The sequence below is a fragment of the Podarcis bocagei genome, assembly GCF_964188305.1.
Source record: "Podarcis bocagei genome assembly, chromosome: 4".
In the NCBI taxonomy this organism is placed as follows: domain Eukaryota; kingdom Metazoa; phylum Chordata; class Lepidosauria; order Squamata; family Lacertidae; genus Podarcis; species Podarcis bocagei.
Window position 1 is genome coordinate 55,858,496 of NC_138128.1, and position 26,924 is coordinate 55,885,419.

At 41.3% G+C, this 26,924-nt stretch overlaps 1 protein-coding gene across 1 annotated transcript; it reads right to left on the reverse strand.

Annotated features, from left to right (window-relative positions):
- Positions 1-236: 236 nt before the first annotated feature.
- Positions 237-26,899, reverse strand: MCMBP (minichromosome maintenance complex binding protein). The gene is made up of 16 exons (XM_081192956.1): positions 26,708-26,899; positions 23,411-23,496; positions 21,070-21,210; positions 19,985-20,026; positions 18,215-18,316; positions 17,229-17,358; positions 16,519-16,670; positions 14,500-14,600; positions 12,402-12,577; positions 9,551-9,674; positions 7,994-8,111; positions 7,170-7,335; positions 3,179-3,312; positions 2,338-2,502; positions 1,529-1,617; positions 237-617 (listed from the first exon to the last, which is right to left on the reverse strand). The coding sequence occupies exons 1-16, from the start codon at positions 26,763-26,765 to the stop codon at positions 491-493; spliced, it is 1,911 nt and encodes a 636-aa protein (XP_081049082.1). The 5' UTR covers positions 26,766-26,899; the 3' UTR covers positions 237-490.
- Between the last annotated feature and the right edge of the window lie 25 nt (positions 26,900-26,924).

Consider the following 26,924-nt stretch of genomic DNA (forward strand, 5'->3'; position numbering starts at 1 on the left):
CCAGAGCCTTGCCTGGAATAACCAGCCACTGGCTTAACTGAGAGAATTCTCAGTTAAGTCCTCTGAGGAATGGCTGAATGAAGCTCTCAAAGAACTTGGGAGACTCCATAGGCCTTTCTGATGTGCTTGGCCATTATTCAAGCCTCAAACTCCCACCCAAATAAGGCAGTAAACTTAAACTCACTGAACTGTTAGTGTGAGGCAACTGCCCTTTAGTAAAGAGAGACACATTTTTTATAGTAAACTTTTAATATCAAACAATAATTGTTCCATTGTTCCTATTTCAGTTACAAAACAAGCTCCAAAATTTTATGATTGGTGTTAAATCTGTTGAACACCATAAATTGTGTCCAAGTTTGAGAAAACAGCCATAACATTCTGGTACAAATTATCTACAAAACCCAATATAAACATAAGCTAGCACCCTTTGTACTAGCTCCACAGATTAGGCAAAAGTTGCAGTCATCAAAGCAAAATGGGAGCTGTAGCTTTAGAGTTCATTTCCATTTACACACTTCTGCTGCTGTAGTCTCACTTTACGTTGTGCCTCCAACTGCTTTGCTCTGAGCCATCTCTCTCTTGACAACGTCGTCTGCCCAGCGCTCAGAGAAAGGAACCTGCAGGCAAGAAAGATACGTTGTAGAAACATGTGTTGTAACTTTGCAACTGTAATCTGTGATCACTCCATATCCCTTAACTGTGCAAGAGAGCAACAAGCTAAACAACTATGCTTCTAGGTCAGGGGTCAGCAAACTTTTTCAGGGGGGCCAGTCCACTGTCCCCCAGACCTTGTGGGGGGGCCATACTATAAGCCACCCCACCAACTCTCCCCTCCCTTCTCCACGGCAATGGATAAGCCCCGGTGGATCCTTATCTGTGTCTTGCGAGCGGCAGGGGCTGGCGGCAGAGAGACGATGAACAGCTCGCGAAACGGCTGCTTAAAATGGCAGCTGCTCAAGCGCTGCTGCTGCTGCTGGCACCAATAAAGCCCAGCCCCCTTCCTCCCCTAGGCAGAGTGGGAAGAAGTCAGGAGGAGGAAGGGAGGAGGCACCGCGTGAGGGAGGGAGAGGGAAAGAACACACGTGCTGGCGATCCACACTGCGATTCCCGGACCATCCGCGGGCCAGATCCAGAAGGCAATTGGGCCTGATCTGGCCCACGGGCCTTAGTTTGCTGACCCATGTTCTAGGTAGTCCCATGATCCTCCTTTGCATAATCTGGGTCTGCATGTCATGTTTACTTAAGTAGATTATACTAATTATATAGTATAGGTTATTTGTTGGCTCCTATGAGTCTAGGTTACATTTCTTGGCAATCCAGGTCAAGAATTATCATAACCAGGACTTTTTTTCAGCAGCTTGCCATAAAAAAAAAAACTTAGTGACTCTCCAAAAGGAAATGGAGGAAGATAAATGAACAACAGTGGGGAAGAAGGGCCAAGAAGAAAACTGAAGCAGTTAAAGGGATAAGCAAGTCTTCAGCAAATTATGACATCTTGCAGTTTGCTATTCTGCATTTATACTCTCACCTTGCCACAAGCAGAGTTCTATGAAGATCATCAGCTGTGATACTCTCAGGGTCATTTTTACGCATTTCCACAAAATCATCTTCTACTGCCTGTAAGATAAATTGTGTTTTGATTAAATGTAGTGATAAAATTACTGTACTTTTGAAGTATGTTTTAAATTCAAGCTGGAACTACGTAGCAAATTACCTTGCTTGTAGCACAGCGCTTTTGAGGCATGTTGAATTCCAGGTGGGAAGAATTATTTACCCAATACACAAAATAAACATCTACCCCTTTTTGATGCTACTTTTAGCTATTGTAAGGTAGGAATGCAGTGCAGTATTGACAAAATCTTCCACTGAAGGAGGGACTATAGTTCCAAGCCTATATAATGGCAAAGTGCTTTACTCCCAGGTATCCTAATGTTACAACAGCTCCTAATGGGTCCCTACATGGTGCCGTTATCCCTTGAAGACATAAAATGAAGAGTGTGTTCTATCCCACCCAAGAGAAGACCAGACCACATTTGGCTACTCCGCTGCCAATACACACTGTCCGTTCATAGGGATCATGTCCTCCTGCACTTTCTCCCCTTGATAATAGCAACTTAACTGATTCTAGGACAATTCTTCATATTTTTCAGGAAGCAACAGGCTGAAGCAGTCATATCTGAAGTCCAACAAAATCCTCAATTGTAGATTCCCTTTCATTGTTAGGGCAAGGAGTATTGGGGGATAAGGGAGGTGGCAGCCTAGATGGAATGACTCTGTCCCAAACTATATACTCTGCTAGACAAGAGATTCTGGTAAAGCCGAAAGTGCTTTCTCTACCTTGGTCACTTCATCAGATATACTGTAATCCAGCAGTCTCAGCAAGCTTAGATAAATGCGGAACTTGTTGAGGACGGATGGCAGCACTGCTGTGAGAAGGCTGCTCATGTACTCTTCCATGTTGGGGGGAATGAGCTGCGGCTGCAGGTGGACTTGGCAGTCGGACTGTGGAAAGACATTGCATAGCATTACTTCTTTACTGTGATCAGTTCCATACTATGAGCAATGTGAGTTGTAATATGAGCCAGGTGGGCGGGGTAAAAATATTATTATTAATATATTTTTTAATTAAACAATTTTAACAGAACAAATAATCAATCAATATAACCAATTACAATTTTATAACATGCAGAGAATAATATGTGCAAACAAATCAGAGAGGGGAGCTAAGCTTGGGGGTGGGTGAGGAAGGGATGGGAGGGGGGAAAAGGGGGGGAACAAAACACAAATATGGTTTAGAGTATTAACAAAACTTAGGCAACCCTAAATAGATGTATTTGCTACACAGCTATAACTTGAGGAATGGGGGCTCAAGAACTAGCCTATCTGGTCTATTCTCTCCATCTACAAATGGAACACCACACATAATGTCTATGATGAGTGGCCATCATCTTCTAACTCTAAGATTTATGCTGTTCTATCGCTACAGCATCCCAACCTTTCCCTTTCATTTCAAAGTAAATGAGATCTTAATAGCAAATATAGCATATAGCAAATATAGCATAGCAGTTGAAAGTGGCAAGTAGTGATAACACACAAAATTAGTTGGCCTAGGATAGTATGCTCTTGTTCTTCATTAAGAAGCTTTCAAATGCAGAGGAAAAGTGAAGTATTGCCATACCGGTAGGAGCGATCTGCCCTCTGAAGTGATAAGGACATTAATGTTGCATGGGAATTCCATCTGGTGGTAACTGAAGTCATAATCTACCTTCTGCCAAGTTATCAGGTGACCTAGTGCTGTCACATTGTGGACACCTACAGAAACAGAAAAAAAAAATCCTCTGAAATGTAGATGCAAAGTCTTCAGTTTTAAACAAAACACAGTCTTTCAGTGATCAGCTGGAAGTTATTTTGTGCAGTATATTACTATCTGGGAATAAATTATCCACTTAAATCACAAGAATATGTGTAATATTAAACACACACACACACACACACACACACACACACACACACACACACTTCAGGATGTGGAGTCTACTCCAAGACTTGATGTAATATTACTGTATGTATCATGGCACTTTCCAGTTCACAGGGTCAAGTCCTAGAATAGATCCTGGAGTATATATTTGGAAGGAGACAGAATGGATAATTATATTTTGCACAAGTATATAGCTTCTGCTGTTACAGCTTTTAGTATTCATTCAGTATATCAGTTAAGAATTCCAGGTACTACAGTATCTGTTGAACTAAGTGGTAGAACAAAAAAGAGAGCAATTTCAGCTTTTCAACACCAGACACTAGTCATCTGACTAAGGAGGGTGCTGGAAAGGGGGAAAAAATTAGTGAGAGTTTCAGGGTTCCATGAACTTCCATCTATAAGCAATAGCTTTTGTTTCCAGAAATCTCATCGTTCTTGTTTATTCATTCTTCCCTTGTGCCTGCTGAAGTGCTGCAGTGTCCATTTGCTAGGGTATATATCTCACCAGGTGCGATGGCACACATCATGTCCAGCTGGAAAAGTGCTGTAACAATCCCTGTGGCCCATGGAACAAGTACCAGACCACAAAACACACCTAGTTTTTGGAGGAGGAAAACAAGAAAAAAAAATAATTCTGAATCTCAGAAGCCAGAACAGCAAGAGGGATCGCTGTGCAGTGAAAGCAGCAATCCCTCTTGCTGTTCTGGCTTCTGGGATAGCTGTGCAGCCCGCATTCGCCCCATAAGACGCACACACATTTCCCCTTACTTTTTAGGAAGGAAAAAGTGAGTCTTATAGAGCAAAAAATACGGTACTGCTATAGCATCAGTATGATTTCAAAAGAAGCTAAGAGACCAAATATGAAGCTCCAGATAGATGACATGTTTGTTCCCTGATCAGGGGAAAAAAATTAATTCTTCATTGGCAATCATTCGTAGCTAAGTAAGATGGTCTTTCATGAAAACAGTCTTAACAGTGAGTCCATAAGTGACTGTGGAGGCCAATTCTGGATCCACACATCCTTCCACAGTGGGGACATAGGTTTCCAGGCGGGAGTTGATCATAGTGAGGGTTTGCCAAACGTGCCTTGCTCTTAGTTTGTTTCTCCTTTTAGCTCTGAGTTTGTGCTTCTTCAAAGTCCATGATACCGTTGGTAAAGGCTGTTCTCCAATTGGAGCACTCAAAGGCCAGTGTTTCCCAGTTATCAGCACTTACACTACATTTTAAAAGATTTGCCTTTAAGAACCTCTTTAAACTTCTTTTGTTGCCCCCCGGTATTTCACTTTCCATTCTTAAGCTGGGAATAGAGTAGTTGCTTTGGAAGAGTAATCAGGCATCCGAACTTTAATACAGTGGTACCTCGGTCTACGAACAGTCCTGTTAACGAACTATTCAGGCAACAAACTCCACAAAACCAGAAAAAGGTGTTCCGGTTAGTGAACTTTGCCTCAAAGAGGAACGGAAGCTGAACGGTCGAAGAGCAGCGGTGGCAGGAGGGGAAGTGTGCCCCGTTTAAGAACGTTTTGCTTTAAGGATGGACTTCTGGAACAAATTAAGTTCGTAAATCGAGGTACCACTGTATACAGTAGTAGACAAGAGGCACTACCACTTAGGTGGTGGCAACTACTATAGCATCCTGCTGACCACATTGTACCTACCAACATCTGCTTTTAAAGCAGAAATGCACTACTTGAGCATTCCTTCATTTACTATGTCCCTGAGAAAGAAAGGATTGTGGCAGCAACTCATGGCTGTGGGTGGCTCCTGTTTTTCACATTTGCAGCCTCCTCACCAGGTACAAACAAATGCAGACTAGGCCCTCCATTACATGCTCTTTCAAGCCTAGCTAAGATTAAGACAAAGTATGATCGCAATATTTTATGATCCAACAGGAGCGGAAAACCTGCTAGTAGAAAAGTTTAAGATAGCCTGGGCGTTCTACATAGGAGTTATGAAAATAGCCCAAGAATATTATAAGGAGGTGTCGCTGTTTTAAGCCAAGAAACATAACTAAATGACACCAGAAGCTCTATTCTGCCAAGAATGATCTACTGATACAGTGAATTACGGATTTAAGTTTTAGTTTCCCTTAATACAGAGCTTTTCAATAGATGCCTGAGGCTAATACTGGTAATACTGAGTAAGGAAGCTAACCGGATGTTCAGAACTGGCTCGAGCTGGAGGCTCCCACGCTGGGAAAGGCAGCAGTGACTCAGCAAAGCTGGAAACAGCTGCCTCTAGAGCAGCAAACATTCATTCCCCCAACGGGCAGAATGGAAGGAATTCCTTATTAAGCCTTCACAAAAGTACACTGTGAAGTGTACTAAGTTAAGTGAAAACGGAGCAAATTCCCACCCGCCATATCAAACACAAGGTAACAAATCGACTGTTCCACGCACATGTCAGGTTGATCAGAACAAACAAGGCATGGAGTAACTGGAACAATGAATTAAAGTGTTAAGCAGATTTAAGTAATGGTTTTAAATTAAAAGGCTTAAGATTTTGTTGGAGCACTGAGCCAAGTTTTTGTGAACTGCCCTGGAAACTCTCAGTGGTGGTACAAAAATCCCTTTACAACAAGCAAATAAAAAAATAAAATAGTGCTGATCCAGATTTGTCCTTCTGTGAATGGGAGGGCTTGTTCCTTTTGCAAAGTAACTCAAAATTAGTGGAAGTTCCTGGTGGAAGGAAAGGAATGCAATTTCTGTCACTTTTCCTTTCCTCCCAGAGCCACCTTTTATGCTGCAGAAGTCAGCAAAAAAAAATATCTCCTTCCAGTTGAGTTGCCAGCTGTCACCTATTTATCAAACCCTCCATCTTGATACTAAGCATGGGATCTGAAAGGACTTTAATCCAAATTTTCTGCAGTACTTTAAGCGCAGGTACTCTGATCTAATCATGCTAATCTGTAAAAACTGGTTAGCTACATATAACATGGGTTGTAACGTATAAGAATTTGTTATGATAATGGCTTGGATCCTAGGTTGCTACTCTGTTTATGAAAAAGGGCAACGTCCATCAAATTCTCTGTCTGCAGCCTCTTGTGCCATATCTTTACAAAGGAGGTTGCAAAGACCAAATGGAGGTGGGAATATCTGTTATGTGAACTCTGCTGTTTGTCGGAAGGGAAGTTATGATATAAGCCAACCAGTGGATGAAAACCCTGATCTCACTGACATCTTAGATAAAATGTCCAATTATTTCAAGAATTAGGATTGTCAGCTTGAGAAAACACACATACATTTTGGGAGTAGACCACTAGGTTAACCAGCACGAAGGTCCTGCCTGTGGCTTTTGGAATTGGGAGTCTACCCCTGTTATAAAACAAGGATGCCAGCATTATAAGGAGATGAAGTCAGCACTGCTTCCAAACAGAGCAAAATGATCAGACACAAAAGTAGGCGGCAGAAACAAATATAAAGCTACCGTAGTGAAGTTCAGGTACTTTGCCCTAAGCAATAAAGTTACAGACTGGAGCCAGTTAGACACACTGTCCAATTAAACTGACACAGATGTGATGACAAAAATGGGTCAACTGAGAGATAACTCTGTAAAATAATGACAGTGCAACCTGAACAGCTAACATTATCCTTTCTAAATGCAGCGATCTGGTTTCTTCTTAATATTTCTGTTAATGCAAGAGAGCTTTGCATTGGGATAATGAATGGATGAATGAAACCCAAATACCAACCTCTAGTGTCAAGCTGTCCTTGCTCAAGCAGAGTCTCATCTATCACAAGGGAGGTATTGCTTGCGAGCTGTAGTACTCCACTGACTAAGCGGTTAGCTGTGTAGTCCTTGTGGGGGTTAAACTTTAAGCAGTTCATGTTCTCTATGGTCATGGGCAGGCGATAGGACTGTCAAGAAAAAAAAAGTTCCAAGTTTTCCGCTAAGAAGTGTTCCTTTGACAGACAAAACAACACTAAAACAATAACAGAGATATAACAAGTGGGTCAATACACACACCAGATTCCAAAGGAAGGATCAAACAGCAACCATGAAGACATCACAAGTTGAACGGGGAATAAAAAGGTTTATTCTCAATACACTTAGATATGTCATTAGCAAACTTTTTTTTAAAAAAGAGAACTGTAGCGAGTTAAGTTTTTTGTGTATTAGTTTTAAAAGATGCAAGTCCTACGTAAGTGTTTACTGAGTTTCCTTAAAGCTCCAAATTATCATAGTACCCTTGAGTACTAAAGATGTTGTGTGAGGCAAAATAAACTCTATTCCAAAAAATATACCATAGAATTCCACATACAGATACTTCATTTCTCCATTTAGGTGTTGGCTACTACTATGACCAAGGAGCTGAATGTACTGTTCCAATAGTAGTCTTCACAGCTATTGGAACAGAAATATTGTAGGAAAGTGTGCGCCTGCCTTTTTTAGGTATACTTCTAACACCTCCAGTTCTGCAATGAAGCTTCTAGGTGGCTACTGTATCAACATATACAGGTGAACTATTACACAATCAGTTGCTCCACAAAGCATTTATATATATAGAATTCTTACTGCAGGCACTAGCTGCTGAATAATATTGTATATGTGCTCCGTGTAGACATTATTTCTTGGACAGCCGCTTAAGTTGACTGTGAATTTTCCCAGAGGAAGAACATCTCTTCTTGCATAGCTAGAAAACACACAAAAGAGAAAGCCGACATTTTGAAATTGCTAGAGTGATTGCAAGAAGTTAGTGGCAAATTCATGATTCATGGTTTTTTTAAAATAAAAAAGCAGATGTCTAGAAGGCTAGAAAGCTCAAAAATTGTTTCCCCTCCCCAAACCCTGTAAAGTGAGCTTCAGTTTTATACATCTGAATACCAGAAGAGACCTCAGCTCCATATGTAGATGGTGAATGATGATTGGGAGCACAGTTGAGGATATCAATGGTTCAGGTGGTAAATTATCCAGAACCTCCAAATTCTCCTCCATAATTATTTCAATCATCAGGAAAGGCTGAGGTAGTTACAAATATTGGCTCAAACTTCCCCTTTTTCACTGACCTCTTAAGAAGGAGAGAAGCCCTGAAGGAATTATATTTCTGGATGGTTTTGTTATAATTGTTTATTGGGTGAGGAGAAGGACAGCTTATGTGTCCAGTTAACTGCTCCTCTCTCAATAGACATTGGAAGGTGAGAAACAAAACATCCAAACTCAAATGTCCAGGTAGAGAAGTTGCCGAGAATGAGAATGAGATGCAAATAACATATGGAACACATAAGACAATCAGGTCCGTAACTTTCTGATGCTATAGGAGCCCAGCCTAGAGGCGAGCTGAAGGCCCAACTTTAGATGATGAAAATAGGGTACAATTTAGTGGAAGTAAATTTGGAGAATTTTTATCCAAAATGTACCACCCTTGAGCAAATTCTCACTCACTCTTACAAGAATTAGCTGCAGTGAGCCTTGGGCTCAACTGCTTTCCCACCCTCCTCTGGTGTAGTCAGGAGTAGTAAGTTGGCAGTTAAGTATTGTGCTCAAACTTGGTCAAACTGTGTTTAGTATTAAATATGGTTAGTTGAAACTACCACCAAGCCAAAGCTTATGAAGCTAGTCTGTTTGAATTACCTATAGGTAGGACTAACCACAGTTTAGGATTCAGAGCCAACACTGAGCTGTGGTTTATTGAAACTGAGAGCTGTACTGGTGGAGGAAGGAGAACATGACTCTGAAGTTGGTGCACATAATGAACCATGGTTTATCACACACATGCGCTGCCCCCATTGTTTGAAAGCTTCCCAGAGTTCTTGCTTCCCAGAAATCTTCAATTTCTTGGGCAATGATATACCCAAGGCTATTCCTGTGTATTTGGGTTTAATACATTAAAACATTAAAAGCTCTGATGGTGTTTCCTGCTTGGCAGGGGGTTGGACTCGATGGCCCTTGTGGTCTCTTCCAACTCTATGATTCTATGATTCTATCTGCTCTGGTTATTAGTTCATAGATGTTATTTTATCTCTTTGAGCCCCTGACACTTAAGAATCTGCTGAGCTGCATGCTAAATCCTAAATTTAAAAAGGGTTGTGTGGGGGAAATGAAATGTTCTAAATAGCTGACCAGGTTACTTACACTGTGGAAATGAGATGCAATATAAGGTACTCAGCAGCCAGGCTGTCTCCCAAGAAGGCATGAGTGAGGAAGCCAAGAAGCTCTGCTCTGACTGGTGACAGTTCAGACATAAAACTAGAAACAACTAACAGAGAACAGTAGGGAGTAGACAGAAATACCATTGCCTAACAGTCATATAAAATACAGTTCTTTTTATATGAATGAGTATCAACTGGGGAAAAGACTGGACAACATACAGCTCTATATCCAGCAAAAGAGCAAATTTTGTATCTTGCTGTAAAACTTTGCCCACCTAAGTTTCACACCATGCTACTTTGTCCGACAGTTGGAGCAAAGTTTCTCAACATAGGCCCTTACTATGATTATTATTGGTTCAACATAACTTCTCTCTTATTATATACTTTCATACGACACTAACCAATACTATAAGAAATTTGGTCTGCAAAAGCGGTACATAATTACACAAGCCAGAACACTATTTATATGTGTTTGTGTGTTTAAAGAATATAGATTACACAAAAACACGGGGAGGTGTCTGTCATTACAAAGAGCACAGAACTTCAGAATACTACCACCAAGAGGCAAGAAGAGCATAGTTGGATTTGGATCTTGCATGAAGAGGAGGTGACTCTAACCCTGAAGGAAGATACTGTGCTACAGACTGGCCTCCATGAGCCAGTCCGGGCTTGAATTCGAGAGGTCTGCTGCTTAGCTTCTGGTCTGTGGGTGCCCTCTGCAGGACAGGACCACTGAACACATTGGCGTACATGCAGCAGTATCACTAAATGTTTGGGGAGGCCACTTGTCGGTCACATTTTCATGTAACGCTAAAGCATAGTTTAGCACAATATGAATGCGCAGGACAGGCACTGGGCTGCATGCTTCCCCTTATCTTTTGCACACACAGCTGGGAGGAGCTGTTTGCAAGCTTCTGCTCTTGATTTAAGGTGCAGCTTGCAGATTCATCAGGATCTAGAAATGTGCTTAGCCTTAACTATGGTTTGTTCAGCAGGCCACTGTCAGTAATTATGGTCTGAAATTGGCTTGTTTGAAAATCAACCATGGTTAATATTAACCAAAGTGTAAATGAAACAGCAGCTGTGGTTATGTAAAAGCAGAAGCTGCATGCGAGAAAGGATGGGAGCCTAAGATGCAATGTAGCCAATTCATACAGCACTCAACTATGGCTCAGTGGAACATGCAGATGTAGACATTAAAGCAGCATGTTGTACATGGATTATGTGGAGGGTTGTTTTAATAATGTCTCCTTTTTAATCTTAATTTGTAAACTACAGAGAATATAAAATTGAAAGGTGGCATATAAACGTTTTCTAATCTTTCAGTCCTTGGGAGAGTGCGCCAGGGGCCAAATAATGTTTCAAATCTACCTCTGAGTGGGCAGACCTCCGTCTGTAGCCTGAACCTTACAGAATTCAGTAAAGGAAAAGGGGTATGCCATGGGAATGGTATTAGATCCGAAAAAGTCCCAGTCTCCTGACATTATGCCCCCCAAATGAGTAAACATATGCAAGTCCCGAAGAAAAAGAAAGAGCAGGTGGTAACAGACCCCCCCCGAAAACCCCCCACTGCTTTATGCTCCCTTTTGTCCTGCAGGGCACCAAAAAGGTGTTTGCCCTTCAGTTCTCCCTCTCCCACACTGTTTGGATTGCTCTGTAAATAAATAACAATTAAGAAAGTAGTACTGATTATATTGTAATATTTTATCTTTACTCATTACTGTCTACTTTCAAAGACAGGAATGAATGGTAACTTGAATTTGGACAGAATTGAAGCTAATAAAGCAATTTATTTATTAATTTTCTTCCCCTTTTATGCAAACATTTCTCTAGCGAAATTCAGTGCCCACATAATAGCTGGCATAACCCACACTTTTAATTAACACTTGTGCTTAAATGAGAAAATTCAATGTATAAAAAACCCCACCCAATTTTCCTTAAACAAAGCTGGGAAATACGGTACATAATCATTAATATGAGCTTTAATTTTTTTAGGAGGCTGGCTTCTGCCTCAGAGAAGCATCTAGAAGGGCAACAGCTGTTGTGGGGGGCGGGGAGGAAAGACTTTTACTCAATATTGTAATTAAGAGTTGTTTCCTCAGCTTCCATTCCTTCGCTGAAAAACAGCTGATTTGGATTCGTGAATCCTGTTCACAGTGAATCCCTCATTAAAGGAAACTGAATGGTTTTTGAGCCAAGGGACTTAAATATGCTGTAGGATTCATAACTACCAGCTATGTTTACAAAAGGATTAATATGCTCCGTCTCCACCAAGGATCTCATAGTAAAACTTGTAGCCAAAATATAAACGACTTGCGTAAAGAAGAGAAACTACTAAAAAAAATACAAGTGCCACGAAGCAAAATCAAGCTCAGTTAAAAACCAAAGAGATCAGTGTTGATAGCAACCTTCTTTAACTATTTGGAGTATGGATCTTTGTAACATACACACTATAACCCCATGTTTGCATATTTCATATGCATTTGTTCACCACCTAAAAGTACAAAATGTACACCAGAACTGTTGCTACAGGGGGTGAGCAATGGTTACTTAGGACTGGCATGGGGGGCCTTTTTCCAGGAATAAGCTTATTTCAAGTCACATTTCTGAAATAAAAAAAACCCTGGCAATGCCAATGTATTTGTGGAAAATCTAGAAAAACCTTAAAATCAAAGGCTTCAAAGATGTTTAGTAGAATACCTCTGTGATCTGAATACGCAGGACTCTGGGAACAAGCTTATTTCTTTGTGAATGAGGAAGTGGAAACAATAAAGTCCAATGCAGACATTCATCAGTAATGAGGTAATCTTTCTTTTAATAGCTTAACTACTTACAGCTCTTGCTTTCCTCTTCATTAAGGCAGGCAGGCAATAATGGATTTATGTGTTGAAGTTTCTGTGCTAAAATCACATGGATTCTGGGAACTAATGAGGCTGGGGGACTATGAACCCTCTGTTCTTCCATTGTGTCCATACATTCCATAGACTCCACTGGAGAGGATGAATTCTCCCTAGTAAATAAAAACAGCCAAGCTTAAGACACATTTCGTGCAGTTATACAGGTGCTATCAATGAATACAATGACATATAAAATAGAGCAGGACTAAAAAACATACACCATGAAAATTGGGAGGGACAAGTCCTACTGGGAAGGACAGCTATTACAAGGTTTCAACCCCACTTAGAATCAAAACCTGCCACCATGTACTTCTGTGGGAGGAAGCTATAAGCTCTACAGGGGAAGGTACCGTATTTTGCGCCCCATAGGATGCTCCGGCCCATAGGACGCACCTAGTTTTTTTTTTTGGGGGGGGAAATAAAGAAAATTTTTTTTATTTCCCCCCCCCCAGGTGTGGGGCTGGAAGAACCAGGTCGGGGAACAGTGGGAAGGCACTCTCTGCCTCCCCGCTGTCCCCCGAGCTTGTGGGGCTGGCGATGGGGAGAAGTGCGCTGATCCCGGGACTGCAGGCAGCTCCGCGCCGCCATCCGGAGCGGGGCGGGACTTCACCCCCGGCTCCCGGTGGCCGCGCAGAGCTGCGCTGATCCCGGGACTGCAGGCAGCTCTGTGCGGCCATCCGGAGCAGGGCGGGACTTAGCGCCCCGCTCCCGATGGCCGCACAGAGCTGTGCTGAGCCGGGAACTGCAGGCAGCTCTGCGCAACCCTCGGAGCCGGTCTCCCGAGGGTTGCGCAGAGCTTCCTGAAGCCTGGAGAGCGCACCGACCCCTCTCGCTCTCCAGGCTTCAGCGAAAGCCTGCATTCACCCCATAGGACGCACCCAGATTTCCCCTTCATTTTTGGAGGGGAAAAAGTGCGTCCTATAGGGCGAAAAATACGGTATTACACATAATAGGCCTCTTTGCTATGGTGCTTGAGGCCGAAAGGAAAAAGGCAACATGGCTAGAAACCCTTCCCAATGTTGCATACACAGAACACTTCCAGGATTCCAACAGAGCTATCCTAAGTGGGGTCTGGAGTGGTGCCAGTGTGGTGACTGGCATGGATGTGGAAGCCAACTAGGTCAAGACGTGTGTGTATGCCTTGTAACTTTCCACAACATCAACTCCAGACTGAAGGACCCATAGATTGGTCTGGGGGGTGGGGGCTTCCTGCTTGCTACACTGTCAACAACATAGCTGAGCTTGATTAACGAAGGAAGAGGTCTTCCTTCTGACATTGCCTGTCACCCTCATAGCGCTGTGTGTTTAAGGAGACAGCAGGGCATGCGCAACTCTGCTGTCAGCACCATAGTAAATGCTGAGCTTAGTTTGCTATTGCAAAAACTGCATCATACTTCTGCTTATTTATACAGTGGTACCTTGGGTTAAGAACTTAATTCGTTCTGGAGGTCCATTCTTAACCTGAGGTACCACTTTAGCTAATGGGGCCTCCTGCTGCCGCCATTGCGTGATTTCTATTCTCATCCTGAAGCAAAGTTCTTAACCTGAGGTACTATTTCTGGGTTAGCAGAGTCTGTAACCTGAAGTGTCTGTAACCCGAGGTACCACTGTGCTGTGAATTTGGTTTAAAGAACATTTCATCATCTTTATGGTGTTCATAAACACCTTCCCCATAATTCTATGAAGTGGGAAACTGAGGCTGAGAGACATACAACAAATACACGGAAGAGGTGGGACTCTAACCCAAATTTCCCCCCACTCTTGTCCCACCCTGTCCACTGAATTGCACTGGAAACAAAGCAGGATCAGCTTGTGGACTGCCAGCAATCTTCAAAAGAAAGATACGGATATAAATTTCCTCTCTGTTTCAGTTCTGAAGCACACTCACCAAAGGGTTAGGGGCACACTGCCATTATTATACTGATAAATTACAAATAAAATACTTAAATATTGTTTGTAGCTCAAAGCTGTGTGCCTTCATCATTATTATCATTAATAACTGTAAATGTGGATCCTATTAACATTAAAATGTTACCTATCTTCGTTGTTCACCATGTTCAGGACTGGATCGACAGATAAAATCCCATACACCTCAAGAACATCATTCACTTTGAAACTATCCCCGTTTTCATATATCTGCCACAAAGAGTATTTTTAAGAGAAGAGACAGATTATAGTAACATAATGCATAGAGCTGAATATTAAGCTAGGACTTATCTTTGCAGGAATGAGCAACAGCAAGTAGGAATGGATGAATCCTTCAATTTCAGTTTCTTCCAGATGCTCATTCCTCCAATATCAAGTTCAGTTCTTCACTTTTCTGCATCAGTTTGTGAATTTCTTTTTAAAACTGTCTCCCAAAAATTCACCAACATTTTAGTACTTATTTCTCCTAATACACACATTTCTGTAAACCTTTTCTTCTAATGTGTATATTACTTATGTTATTTTCACTAAGATATGCATGTTTTATGTATACTGTCCCCTAATTATACACATTTATGCATACTGTACATAATTTGGGTTGAGAACTACACAGCAAAATTCAGAGAAGCGAGATAGTTGCATTTCAGCTCACGTATTGTTTTGGGTTCTGCGAATTAGGTAGGTTCACATTTGCAGTGTGAACTGAATTTCTGCCTCATTCCTCACAATAAGTCTCATACTCTTGCACTTTCCCTTCTTTCTTTTGGTATGGCTGCAAGGAGGACTCTGGAAGCGTTTGCTTCTGTTTTGGATTAACTGCAGCTTGTCACAGTGTCTGAACGCAGACAAAATGTGGTTAATCTTAACTATATTGCACTGGGGAAAAAAGCAGATTTTGAACTCTGGATTATGAAACTAGTTTGTTTCAACAAACCATAATTAAGATTAATTGCAGTTTAGGACTTTAGGACTTTGAGTAAACTACAGTTACTCAAAAAGAAGCAACAGCTTTAGATCTTTTCTTTGTGACCACAGTGGATGAGAAGAGAGGGAAGGGAGTGCACAAACCTGAGGCTTGCTGCAGCTCATTCCTGTAACAATAAACCATCCAAATACAAATGGTATCTAAAGAAGTGTGCATGCACACAAAAGCTCATACCAATAACAAATTAGTTGGTCTCTAAGGTGCTACTGGAAGGATTTTTTAAATTTTGTTTCATCCAAATACAGCCAGTGTGTTTCTCTAGCAAAATCATAAAGTAGATTTCAACATAACCGTTGAGACTTAAGAAAGCAAGCAGAAGGTTTCTTGCACATTTCATTGTATCTGCCACTTCTTGGTTGCAGACATCTCTAATAACTAGCTGCATTTTACCCATTTCCATGAGTTCAGCACTGAACTTTACTCTTTACAGAGAATTTATTAATCATTTCAGAAATATTCAGCAGTAATGGCCAGAGCTGCATAACACACAACCTGTTACTAATCAACATGCACAACCCCCAGCACAGACACCAACTGTTGGTCTACTTCTTAGCTCACATTCCAGTTTTTGGAGACCTACTTTGGAGATTTACGTATTGCCATTTATTGTGTGAGATACGTGGATCCTGCTGTTTCACCTATGTCAACTCACATAAAATATATGATCATGTTTTTTTATTTAAGAATGCACATATAACTTCATCTGAATAAATAGGATTAAAGGAACATGACATCTCAAGTGTCTGCTTATGTGAGTACAACTGCAGCTACACATACTTCTGTGTTCTGAATTTTAATAATATACCCTAGGTCAACAGTGCATTTAATGGCAGGATTTAGTTTAAGGATTACATTATTTTGGTTTTCTTAAGAACAGAAGAGCCCTGCTGTATCAGGCCAGAGGCCCTCTAGCCCAGTATCCTGTTCTCACAATAGCCACATAATGGCCAACCCAGATGTCTCTCAGAAGCCTGCAAACAGCACCTGACTGCAGCCACACGCTCACTCTTATGACTCCCCAGTAATGGGCATTCAGAAGCTTATTATCTTCATCAGTGGAGGTGGAACCTAGCCTCCATATTTCATCCATGGATTTATAATGTAAATGAGGTAATGCTGAATACCGCTTGATAGGCTTATTACCTTCACAAGACATGCAGGGCCTTTCTCTCCTGGAAGTGGAAAGTTTAGATCTAGCGGAGGTGAGCAATTCAAGGAGATCGTCTGATGTCTTGCAGATGCTTCTGTTTCTAATCGCTTTGGCTCTCCACTCCCATGGATATCAGGCACATTTCCTGCAAGTTAGAAAAAGTAGTTTCTAACCAAAGTCCAAACAAAGTTGAAATTAAAACTTCCAGTTTTTCAAAGAAGCTTTAAAAGGCCAGAGGTTCCCTACCACAGCTTTAAAATGTGCTGAACTACAAGGATTAGGGTAAAAAAAGTAAATGCTGTAATGGAGTGCATCCAATGTAGTGCAAAACTAGAACCATACAGTACTTGTTTTGCTGGTGAAATATTTTGCACCAGTAGAATATTGTTGTGCAAGAGAATGCATAAGCAAGATGCTGGTAACCTTGTTGCACCACAGATTGCACAATCAGTTGCACAAGTTTCCACTAGCACAGCTGCTGTGCTGGATTTCTCTGTTATGCAATATTTAAAACTCACCAGTCCATTAGTGCAAGAGTCCTTGATCTAGTGGAGAGAGAATCATAGATGCAGCCCAATAAGTGGGTCAGAGTACCAAAAAAATATGTGCTTCAATAAAACAGCTATTCAGCCATACGACTTTAGTGTGTTTTGGGTGTAAGAAGAATTTAAAATAAAACCATCAATGTCTAATTAGCTGATACCCAGATGTTGCTCTCTCTGTTTAGATGGATGCAACTCCATATCTTCATCTTCCTCATAACTTCTCTTGTGGCGACTTGGTGTATAGGATGTCGAAGGGCAAACTCGAGCTTGGCTCGCACTGGTATAGGCTTAAATCTCAAGTTAAGGACAATAGCATTTACTGATGTGATCTACCCATCATAATTTGATTTGGTATTTCAATTGTATGGAATGATTTAAAACAAAAGGAGGCAGGGAAACAAGGCACCATCCTCTCATGGGATGTATACAACAATAGAACATATTCCACATGTAGCCTTAGGCTATAGAGAATTGTGAAAATAACTTGCATCTACTTGCATATGAAACTCCTTAGGAACATTTTCTATCTAATCTAACAGACTCCATTGAAGTAATATAATTCAGCCTCAGTTACAGGATTAACCACAGCTAATTAGTAATTACCCAACATACTTCCACTAGCTGAGTCATTTTACTGGTCTTAAAGCTGTATTCAAGCTTGCCTTTCTCCCTCAAAAAGTTAATCTACAATGTATGCTAAATTTGACAAGATTTGTTATTTTTTGATTAACCACCAGAGGGAGTCATACTTTTCAGAAGACTTCAATTTAACAGTATTCTAAAATTTTAAAAATGTACAAAGCTACTCATATGCTTGTGTAGATATGCCTGGAAAAACTGACCCTACATTTTTATGGAATAATTAAAACAAAACAAAACACTTCAACTTTCTTTGTAGGACAGTACAGCACCTTTTCTTCAAATTTCAAGGCACGTTAATCAGATAGCTCAGTCGGTAGATCATAAGGCTCTTAATCTCAGGGTTGTGGGTTATGTTGAGCAAAGGATTCCTGCATTGCAGAGGTTGGACTAGATGACTCTTGTGGTCTCTTCCAACTCTACAATTTTTTTCCAACACCCCACATTGCATATATAATTTCCTATATATCAGCATACAGCACGGTCAAAGAACTGCAAAGGATATTTCTTTCACCCATGCCGACTCTCCAGGCACTGGAACACAGTATAAAGTCTGTCTGTCTCCTGTTACTATTTGTTTAGGGTTTAAGTCTATTTCTTGGTGAGGCTAGAAATGAATCAAGTGACATTACACAACATTAGAATACGAGATATCCAATAATATTTGGCCACGTTCACTTCAAATAATTCTGTCCTACTTGGTCAGTTGTAACAGAAGTTAATCTACTAGAATATTGAGAGTACCAAAGTATTTTTGTTTCAAAAAGGGTTGCAGATTCATATAGTGGCACTCCTTTTCACACTAAGATACAATATATTCTGCTCTTCTAACAACCATCTTCATGATGCAGCTGATGCTTTAAACCATTTTAAATGCAAGAAGAAAACATCTGCAAATAGTTTTCCTATTATGGAACAAAGATCATGCAGGTTTTATTCTTAGAAACTGGAATAACTGCTTCATCATAATCACAGTCACAAAAATAAATAAATAAAATGGGCTTATTTAACAATTTGATATTATATGCCATAATGACTCATCAATGTTTGCATCACTCAGACAAAACCCCCAGTATAATGTAAGAATCAAAGCTCAAATTAAATTAAAATGTTGAATCAATCAATATACTTTAATAAAAGCCTCATTCTCTGGATGCCAAATCTTTATGTAGCCAAAACGGCAACATCCATGTGCAAGAAGGATGTATCAGCAGATGTGGAGGAATCCCAAAGTTTGCAGGAGTACCAATCAAAATATTTAGGGGGGAATCTAAAAATGGGAGGGGGGTTGACCTAAAATGACCCATGGAAGACTGAACAAGCTCACTAGCCATAAAATGCTGACTGGGTTTGAGAAATAACAGAGTGAAAATGAGGATCTTGAAGAAGAGCATGGCTGGTTTTGGGGAAGCCTGAAAATGAGACTTTACACTGCGATATTTTATTATGGATTCTATGTGTTTATAATAAATCTCAAAGCTTCAAAGAACCGTGACTTTTCAGATAACCATCTTAATAAGAAAAATAAACATTCTGTGGCAACAGCATCACTGCAGCATTAGCTTTCATAATCAAAAGCCTACTTCATGCATCTGATGAAGGTCTTGTCTTGTTCATGAAAACTCATGTCACAAGACTTGCTTTTACAGCAGCAGATCAATGTGGCTACTCTCCTAGAATGTAGGCATAAATGAGACTTTCTCTATTTTTAAAAAATGAAAATGAATTCAGTACTAGATGCACCAAAAGGATCAGATCATCAAAACCTTCTACAGTTTGATAGTCTGTTCTATTTCCACTTCACTGTCTTGTTTGTGTAATACAGGACAGAGGCATTATCAAGTACACCACTAAATACATTCTTAGTTGTAGTGCTGGAATCAACTTTTTGCCAATACAGAAAAATATCCCTGCATGCATATCCTTGTTGAAATAAACTTCTTTGAAGTACTATTGTTTTCTTTAGAGAGAGGTGCAAGAGAAGCATGGCAGAGGCACATATATATATATGGGACGACTTATTGCACAGAAGTAAGAAACATTACTCACAAGGTTCAGGTTTATCCCTTTAAAACCTACACTTAAAAACCCCAAACTGCTAGATGTTTTATTCAAAGGGAGGAATTCAATGTCACTCTTCTAATCGTTCTGTCAGTGCAAGCATTACAGCCTGCCCAACCAAACCATCTCCCCTATGGATTCTGGGGATTATTCAAATCCAAAACCGAAAATGGGCAGGGGGACAGGGAGCTATATTTGCCATATTATCACTCACCCCACATTCTGCTACATCTCTGTATTTTCCAAAATGCAAAACCTATTAAAAAGAAGACAATGTGAGATCACTGTTGTATCCTACATCAGTTCACATTCATTTCTATGCATAACAGAAATCTCTTCAGTTGTGGTTATGCTTTAAGTATCAGCATTGCACTACATATTTCAAAGTAAAGATCAAAATAAATCTGACAAAGAATTGAATATGGGAAAAATTCTGGCCTATAGCCCCCTTCTGAAAGCAGCTACAAAATACTCCTACAGATGAAGAGCTAAATCATGATGGCTTGTGGCTATGCCTGACACAGATGTTAAGGATCTATTGGGAGGCTAATATTCAAAATATGATTATGTAAATTTCATATTAAAAAAGGGCACACCCCTTCAGTTATACCGATAATTGATGTGGTGGCCTTGCTTCCCAAGAGGCACTGCTGAACCTTCTGCCATGGTAATTAATATGCAAAGCAGTTCAGCTGAGAGCAAGTCCAAGATAGTACTTTTATGCCGCAGACATGCCTGTTTCTTTAAAGACACAGAGACCTGGAAGTCGTCCATCTAAGTAGGGTCTTCTCAATCTTAGTAGGAATATCTGTATGTCTCAGTCTTTGAGTAAATCACTGCATATGCCTAGCACAAGAAATGCCAGGGTTTGGAGCATGATAATGATGCACCTATCCAGAGTTAAAACAGAATGAAGAATCCTCTTTCCTAAGGAGGAAGACTGATTACTCACCATCCCTGCACACTCTCCTAATTTCAGATTACTCAAACATGGGGTGCTCTTCATTGATGAACTGTTGAGGGATTTTTAAAAGCATGGATTGGTTGCTGATACCCCGTGTGTGTGAGGAGGACTTGTGGAAAGGGAAATGCCTGGATTCCCCCCCCCCCTTTCACCCTCTGTCAAACTTCTGCAAAAGCCCCATGTGACATGGAACAATAAGCAGAATATTTGAGAGAGGAGGTGGATGATGGCCACCATAAATCATGGCTGATTAGTAAGGCAAGCACACACAGAGAGAGCACGTATTTGTGCATGTGAGAAAGCAATAAGGACCATAATAAAGAAGAACCACTTACACATGATTTAGTATGTATGTCAATTGTTTCATAAACATTCATATAAAATTCAGGATCAAACATATCTTGAACCATACAGCGAAATTTCACTAAACTGTTTGGTTTCAGATAATGTAGAGGGACATCATTCAATGAAGGAACCTGTCGAAGAAAATAATAATTTTGAATTACTACTACTTTCACATGGCATATACAAAATTTTACTCTCTAACGAAACCTTAATTCATATAGTAATTAGGAATCATGAGGAAATCAATCTATAAAAAATTATAATGTATATTCTTTAGTAATCGAGCAGCATTATTATTTGTTTACATCAGCCAGTGAAAAAAAAATGTTGTCAAGTTCACAATAGTTTTACTACTGTGTATAATAGATAATTGGTATAATAGGTAATACAGATGTGTTTTCTAAGATAGGTCCAGCTTTTTAGAAGTCTTTTACTGCTAGATTTTGACCTGGGAAATGTTGTAGCTCTTTGGTTAAAACACTTCTGCTAACATCTACTTTTCTTTTTGTTAAATGCAGGTGCTAAGAGCCATGAACAGATCCATAGCATTTTGAATAACAATGATAAACAGTAAAACTGTATTAATACAGCACGGTACTGTCACCATTCAAACCTTCATTTTCTGAATTCACTGTATGCCCTTCATTACAAGGCTTAATTGCCAATTATCCAGTCTCTCAGGCTATCAGGCTGCTGAGCTATAATCACACTTCAGTTTACTCTTTTGTACTTTGGGGATGGGGATGAATTTACCAGAGAACACTGATGTTCAAATATTTAATCTCAACTAAGCCAACACCAAGTGTCCTTCAAACAACTTGTCATCAGAAATAGTGCTCTTTCTGGAATGCTTATTATTCTAATCTGGTATGCTCATGTGACTTCCCCTTTGTGTTCATGTCTAATTCTACCTACAACATGTTTTTACCCTAAACTCCCAGGTAGGTGGGTACAGGTTGGCAGCCTAGGTGTTAGTTAAATTTGGCACAGGGGAAAAGCAAGGTTGTGCCTTTAACAGCTATAAGGCAGAAGTTTGACAGGGTAAGCTTTTCCTAGTATGGAAATACATTTGTGGGGAAAGCTTTGCTATGATCATATTCACTCTAATTTTATCTTATGACATGTCTGTCTCCCATGGCAGCCATGTTGTGACTGGCACCCACAATACACTTTCAAAATCCAAAATTTGTCCAGTAGTTCAAAAGGGTTTGTGGCCCCCTCTTCTACAGTAAGCCACTGCAAAGACTTATCCTACAGCAGGCATCCCAAAACTCGGCTCTCCAGCTGTTTTGGGACTACAACTCCCATCATCCCTAGCTAAAAGGACCAGTGGTCAAGGATGATGGGAATTGTAGTCCCAAAACAGCTGGAGGGCCAAGTTTGGGGATGCCTGTCCTAGAGGCTAAGAAACACTGCTGCCAATGCAATGAAATTAAACAGGCAGAGTAGGCAATTCTGCATCCTGACTATTCCTGCTCAAAATATCTCAAGTGGAATTAACAAAAACCCTGACCAGCCTCCACCAGCCACTTCCTATTTATATTTTTGTGTCTTATCATTAGGTTAACAATACCTGCAAGTCCCAGTTATACGTGAGGTATCTAATTAGAGGTGCATTCAACTTACTGTCTTTTCAATGAAGTTATAGTCTGTTAACTTTGCTCTTCTCTAATAAAGATTTTCAGTTCCTATTGCACTTATAGTGAAACCCTAAACATCAGATATGCCAAGTGGGAGAAGTTAGGATGTGGTATGTCATCCCACTCCCAAAATTAGGTGCCCTTAAGCTGATGTAAATAAATTACCCCAGTGTATCTGTTTACGCCGGCTGAAGGAAAGCCCTGGTGGTGTAAATTAAATTGGCTTAAGTGTAAAGGGTGGTGCTGGTGTAAAGGGGGAAAAGGTGGCACGTCAAGAATGGGAAATGTGTGCAGGGAGAGGGATAAAGAATCTTATGCTGCATCACAACTCCCTTAATTCATTGGTTTTACCCACAGAACTTGGTGTAATTTACATCACCTAAAATGCAGGTGTAACTAAATTCCCCCAATAAGAGTTAATGAAAGGACAGAAAATGAAGGTTTGCACTTCCCCATCAACCAGGAGCAGTTAGAAAGCAATTTAACTGAGATACGCCTTTGTATCTGCTTGGTTAGGACTGCTCTGCCCATCTGCATGGAGCTTTACAATCCTTTTAGTAGTTTTTCTCAGTTCAGTTCGCAAATTTATTTAAAGCAATGTTACAGGAAGATATTGTGTAAAACACAAGAGTACTGCCCCCAAAGCGAAAGGGTAGGACCTAGATATGTAAACAAGTAAGCTCATTTTTACCCAGTTAGTAGCATTATTTTCTTTCAGCTTCTCTCTGAAGTATTCCGTTACTTTTCTCTCCCATTCAGGATTCAGACTATTTTGAGCTAGGAAAAAACCAAATGAAATTGAACTATTTCAGAACATTCAACAATCCAATGTATTTGGGCAATAAAATAGAATCCTGACTTAACTGCAAACACAATTTTTGCAAGAATATTGTCAGATAGCATTAGTTATTGGGAAAAATAAAGAGCTTGATTCAAGTAGTAAGGCTAACATTTATTAGTATTGGAGACAGCATGCATCTGAATACCAATTGCTGGAGTTCATGAACAAGAAAAATGCTACTGCATTAAATTAAGGAAACTGAATATTTAGACTAGAGATAGGGAATGTGTGGCCTTCAGATGCAGCTAAACTCCCATCCACTTATTGATTCCCATCAACTCTAGGCAGTATGGCCAGTCTTCAGCGATGATGGGAGTTGTGTTCCAGCAACACATGGGGAGTTACAGGTTCTGAATCCTTGATTTAGTCTGTCAACCAAATGTGGGGTGAAAAATTTTCAGAAACAGAAAATTTTCCAGTGTTTTATTTTTCAGGAGAAAAACAATCAATTTCACAAGTTCACTGTTAACACTGAATGGATGCCAATTGCAAATAAAATATTAGACAATCGCAATATCACATAAATGACAGCTGGCCACATCTTATTTCTTGTGTGAGGTTTCCAAGTACTGGGCAGCCTTTTGGCTATCAGGCACTTAGGAACTTACAGCAGCTTCAAAACCATTTTGCTGTTTGCAAAGGGCTTTAAGGCAGCTCCCACGCTCCTGTTAGAGCCTCTTTGAAATATCGCTCTTTGAAGCAGCTCCACGCTTCTCCTTTAAGCAAACAAGTGGTAGAGAGATGGTGAAAGAGCAGAAAGATCTGAATCAATGAACAGTGTTCAAAACTCCCGTTGTTGAAGGCACATTTTGTAACAGGGAATTTCATTAGCGTGAACAGTTTCTGAGCTCTGGGCACAATACTGCGCCTAAGATTTCAGATTAAAACTGCAAAGTAGAAGGAAAGGAGGACCTTTTTCTGCCTCCCCACTGCCAGCTACTTTCTGAAGATTGGAGAAGAGACCCTCTTAAGAATATTAGGGGGGTGGGCAGGGGAAGGACTAGACCATGTGAAAAACAAACATAATATTTTAGCTGCAGTTCATTCATTTTCAGCTTTGTGTTCTTGTTATTAAAAAGTGCACCTAGACATTCCATTGTTGCGCTCATAACCTAGATTTAAGGTGCCATTTAGTGCCTAGCTTTGATTTCTCAGTTTCTTTTCAGCTGATGAGTGGGGATTAAATCCTGCTGCCTTGGCTGCACGATCTGGTTTGCAGGAACAGGGCATGCAGCCAATGCAGGGTTGGATCCTATTCTCCTGCCCTCCATGATGTGGTTTGGGGAAAATGGCCATGGGGCCAAATTGGATTCCATGGAGGTGCAAGATTGACCCATGGGCAGGACGTTATCCACCCCTGCTCTATAGCATCAGGAAAGTCTCCCAAAATTTCCCAAATATCCCACATCACTGTCAAATATGATTGATATATACTTATATGTCATGAAGATCAAACTGTCCTTGCCAATTAACTAAGTAGCTGTTGCCTCTGAAAAATTCTAGACAATAGAAAGACAACCCAAACCCTAGTTGGGTAGCAGTGATGTGTGATGGAAGCACCACTGCATCTGCCACTCATGCTGGTCAAAGAAGGCCAGCAAGATGGGGGAGGGGGAGGTAAATCACCCTCAAGTGATGACAGGGGTGGCTCACAATTCAGAAGACCCTGGGCTGGCTTATCCCCTCTTCTGAAACACACTCCATTTTGGTACTCCTGCTTGCCTGTACTTTTAGTGGACTGAACAGAAATATCTACAGTAGTGGAATCCAGCAAGGCTGGGGGGATGGATTCCCCAACCAATCTACCTGCTTTCTCGCCTGGTGTGAAGGGCGGGGTGGGTAGGACAGCCCACTTAGTCGCTATGTAATCTTGCTTAGTGCCCATGCATGTACACAGAGAAAGCCAAGCAGAAACCATTCAATTTTACTACCTGCTCACAATGTATTGAGCCCCCTTCTAAGGTTACAAAGGCTTTGTGCCCCCACTTTCAACTCGCTGGTAGTTACAAAAACCAGAAGTTATTATGTGAGCTAGAAGCTAGAACCTGGCAGACTGGAGGCTAGGCAGCTGGGAGACAGAGCTGTGTGTGATTTCTGCTGGAATCCAAGGATGGGGCTATGGGAGAAGCAAGACCATCTTAGGGTGTGTTAATGCCACAAACCTCTCCATCACAGACTTGGATCATATATACGTGTAAATTAACCATATACCCTAAAGACAGCAGAGTCTCTGCTATACTTCATTCTGAAGGAACATGACCTGGAAAAGCCTGGAACCCCTTGAATCTCACACTGCTCTGAGATCGTGGTGGTGTGCAACAATACAAATTCTGTACTGCAGAAGATATTAGGCATTCGTTTCCTTAAAACATATGTTTACAAGTTAATTGTTACTATAGCAGGCTGTCGTTATTCATACCAATCAATAAGCTACTTGATTTTAGTGGCTCTTTTTCGGTTGTTTAAATCAATGGTCATTTATTTCAATTGCCTTGGTTTAAACCCACACATCCTGGGAGACACACACCCCAGTTAAATACCCCAGCAACTGATGCTGGTAAGGAACAAAACATGTAGAAGCCAGACGGCGCGGTATTTACCTGCCTAACTGGGCTTTGACATGCACCAGCCTAATACCACGTCCTCACTTTATTCTGACAGAGGGCTCTGATCTGGCGATTACCCTCGGAGGGGAAAAGTGATGCTGAAGGCTCCTTGGAACCTCCCGATTCTTTAGCACTCGAAAAGGCATACTACACATGCTCAGAGGCACTCTTATCCCCGTTCCTGGTCTGCTTTCAGGGCGCTTCACAACCACAACAGCCGAGATCTGCCATGCGATCCCGCCGAAGAGTGGGAGCCGGGCGTCCGCTGCCCTCTTGCTGGGCAAGGCCAAGCTCCCCGCTAACGCCTTCCAGCTCTGCCCAGCTAGGCCCACTTTGCCCTGCCGCCCCTCCGGCTCCCTCCATGCGCAGCCGACCCCTTCTTCCGGGTTGATCCCGGCCCAGCTGGCCTGTCTCAGCCCCGGCTCCTCGTCCTCCTCCCTCGCTTCTCTTTCCCGAAGCCTTCTCGGCTTTGCTTGTTTGCCTCGCCGCTCTCCCAAGTCCTCCCCCTTCTCCTTCTCCCTCCTGTTCCCCCTTCGCTTACCGAAGATGCCTTGCACGATACTGAGGGGGCAGTTCAGCCAGTCCGCCACACACGGCATGTCGTCGGCTCTCGGACTAGGAGGCACACGCGGGTTTTCACCGACGGTCGCTCAGTATCCCTCCGACGGCGGGCAATGGCGCGCTTAGGCGGGCTGGTGCTTCGCGAAGAGGCGTTGTCGTCGTCGATAGCGGCGCGCCCGAGGCCGAGCTGACTCTCC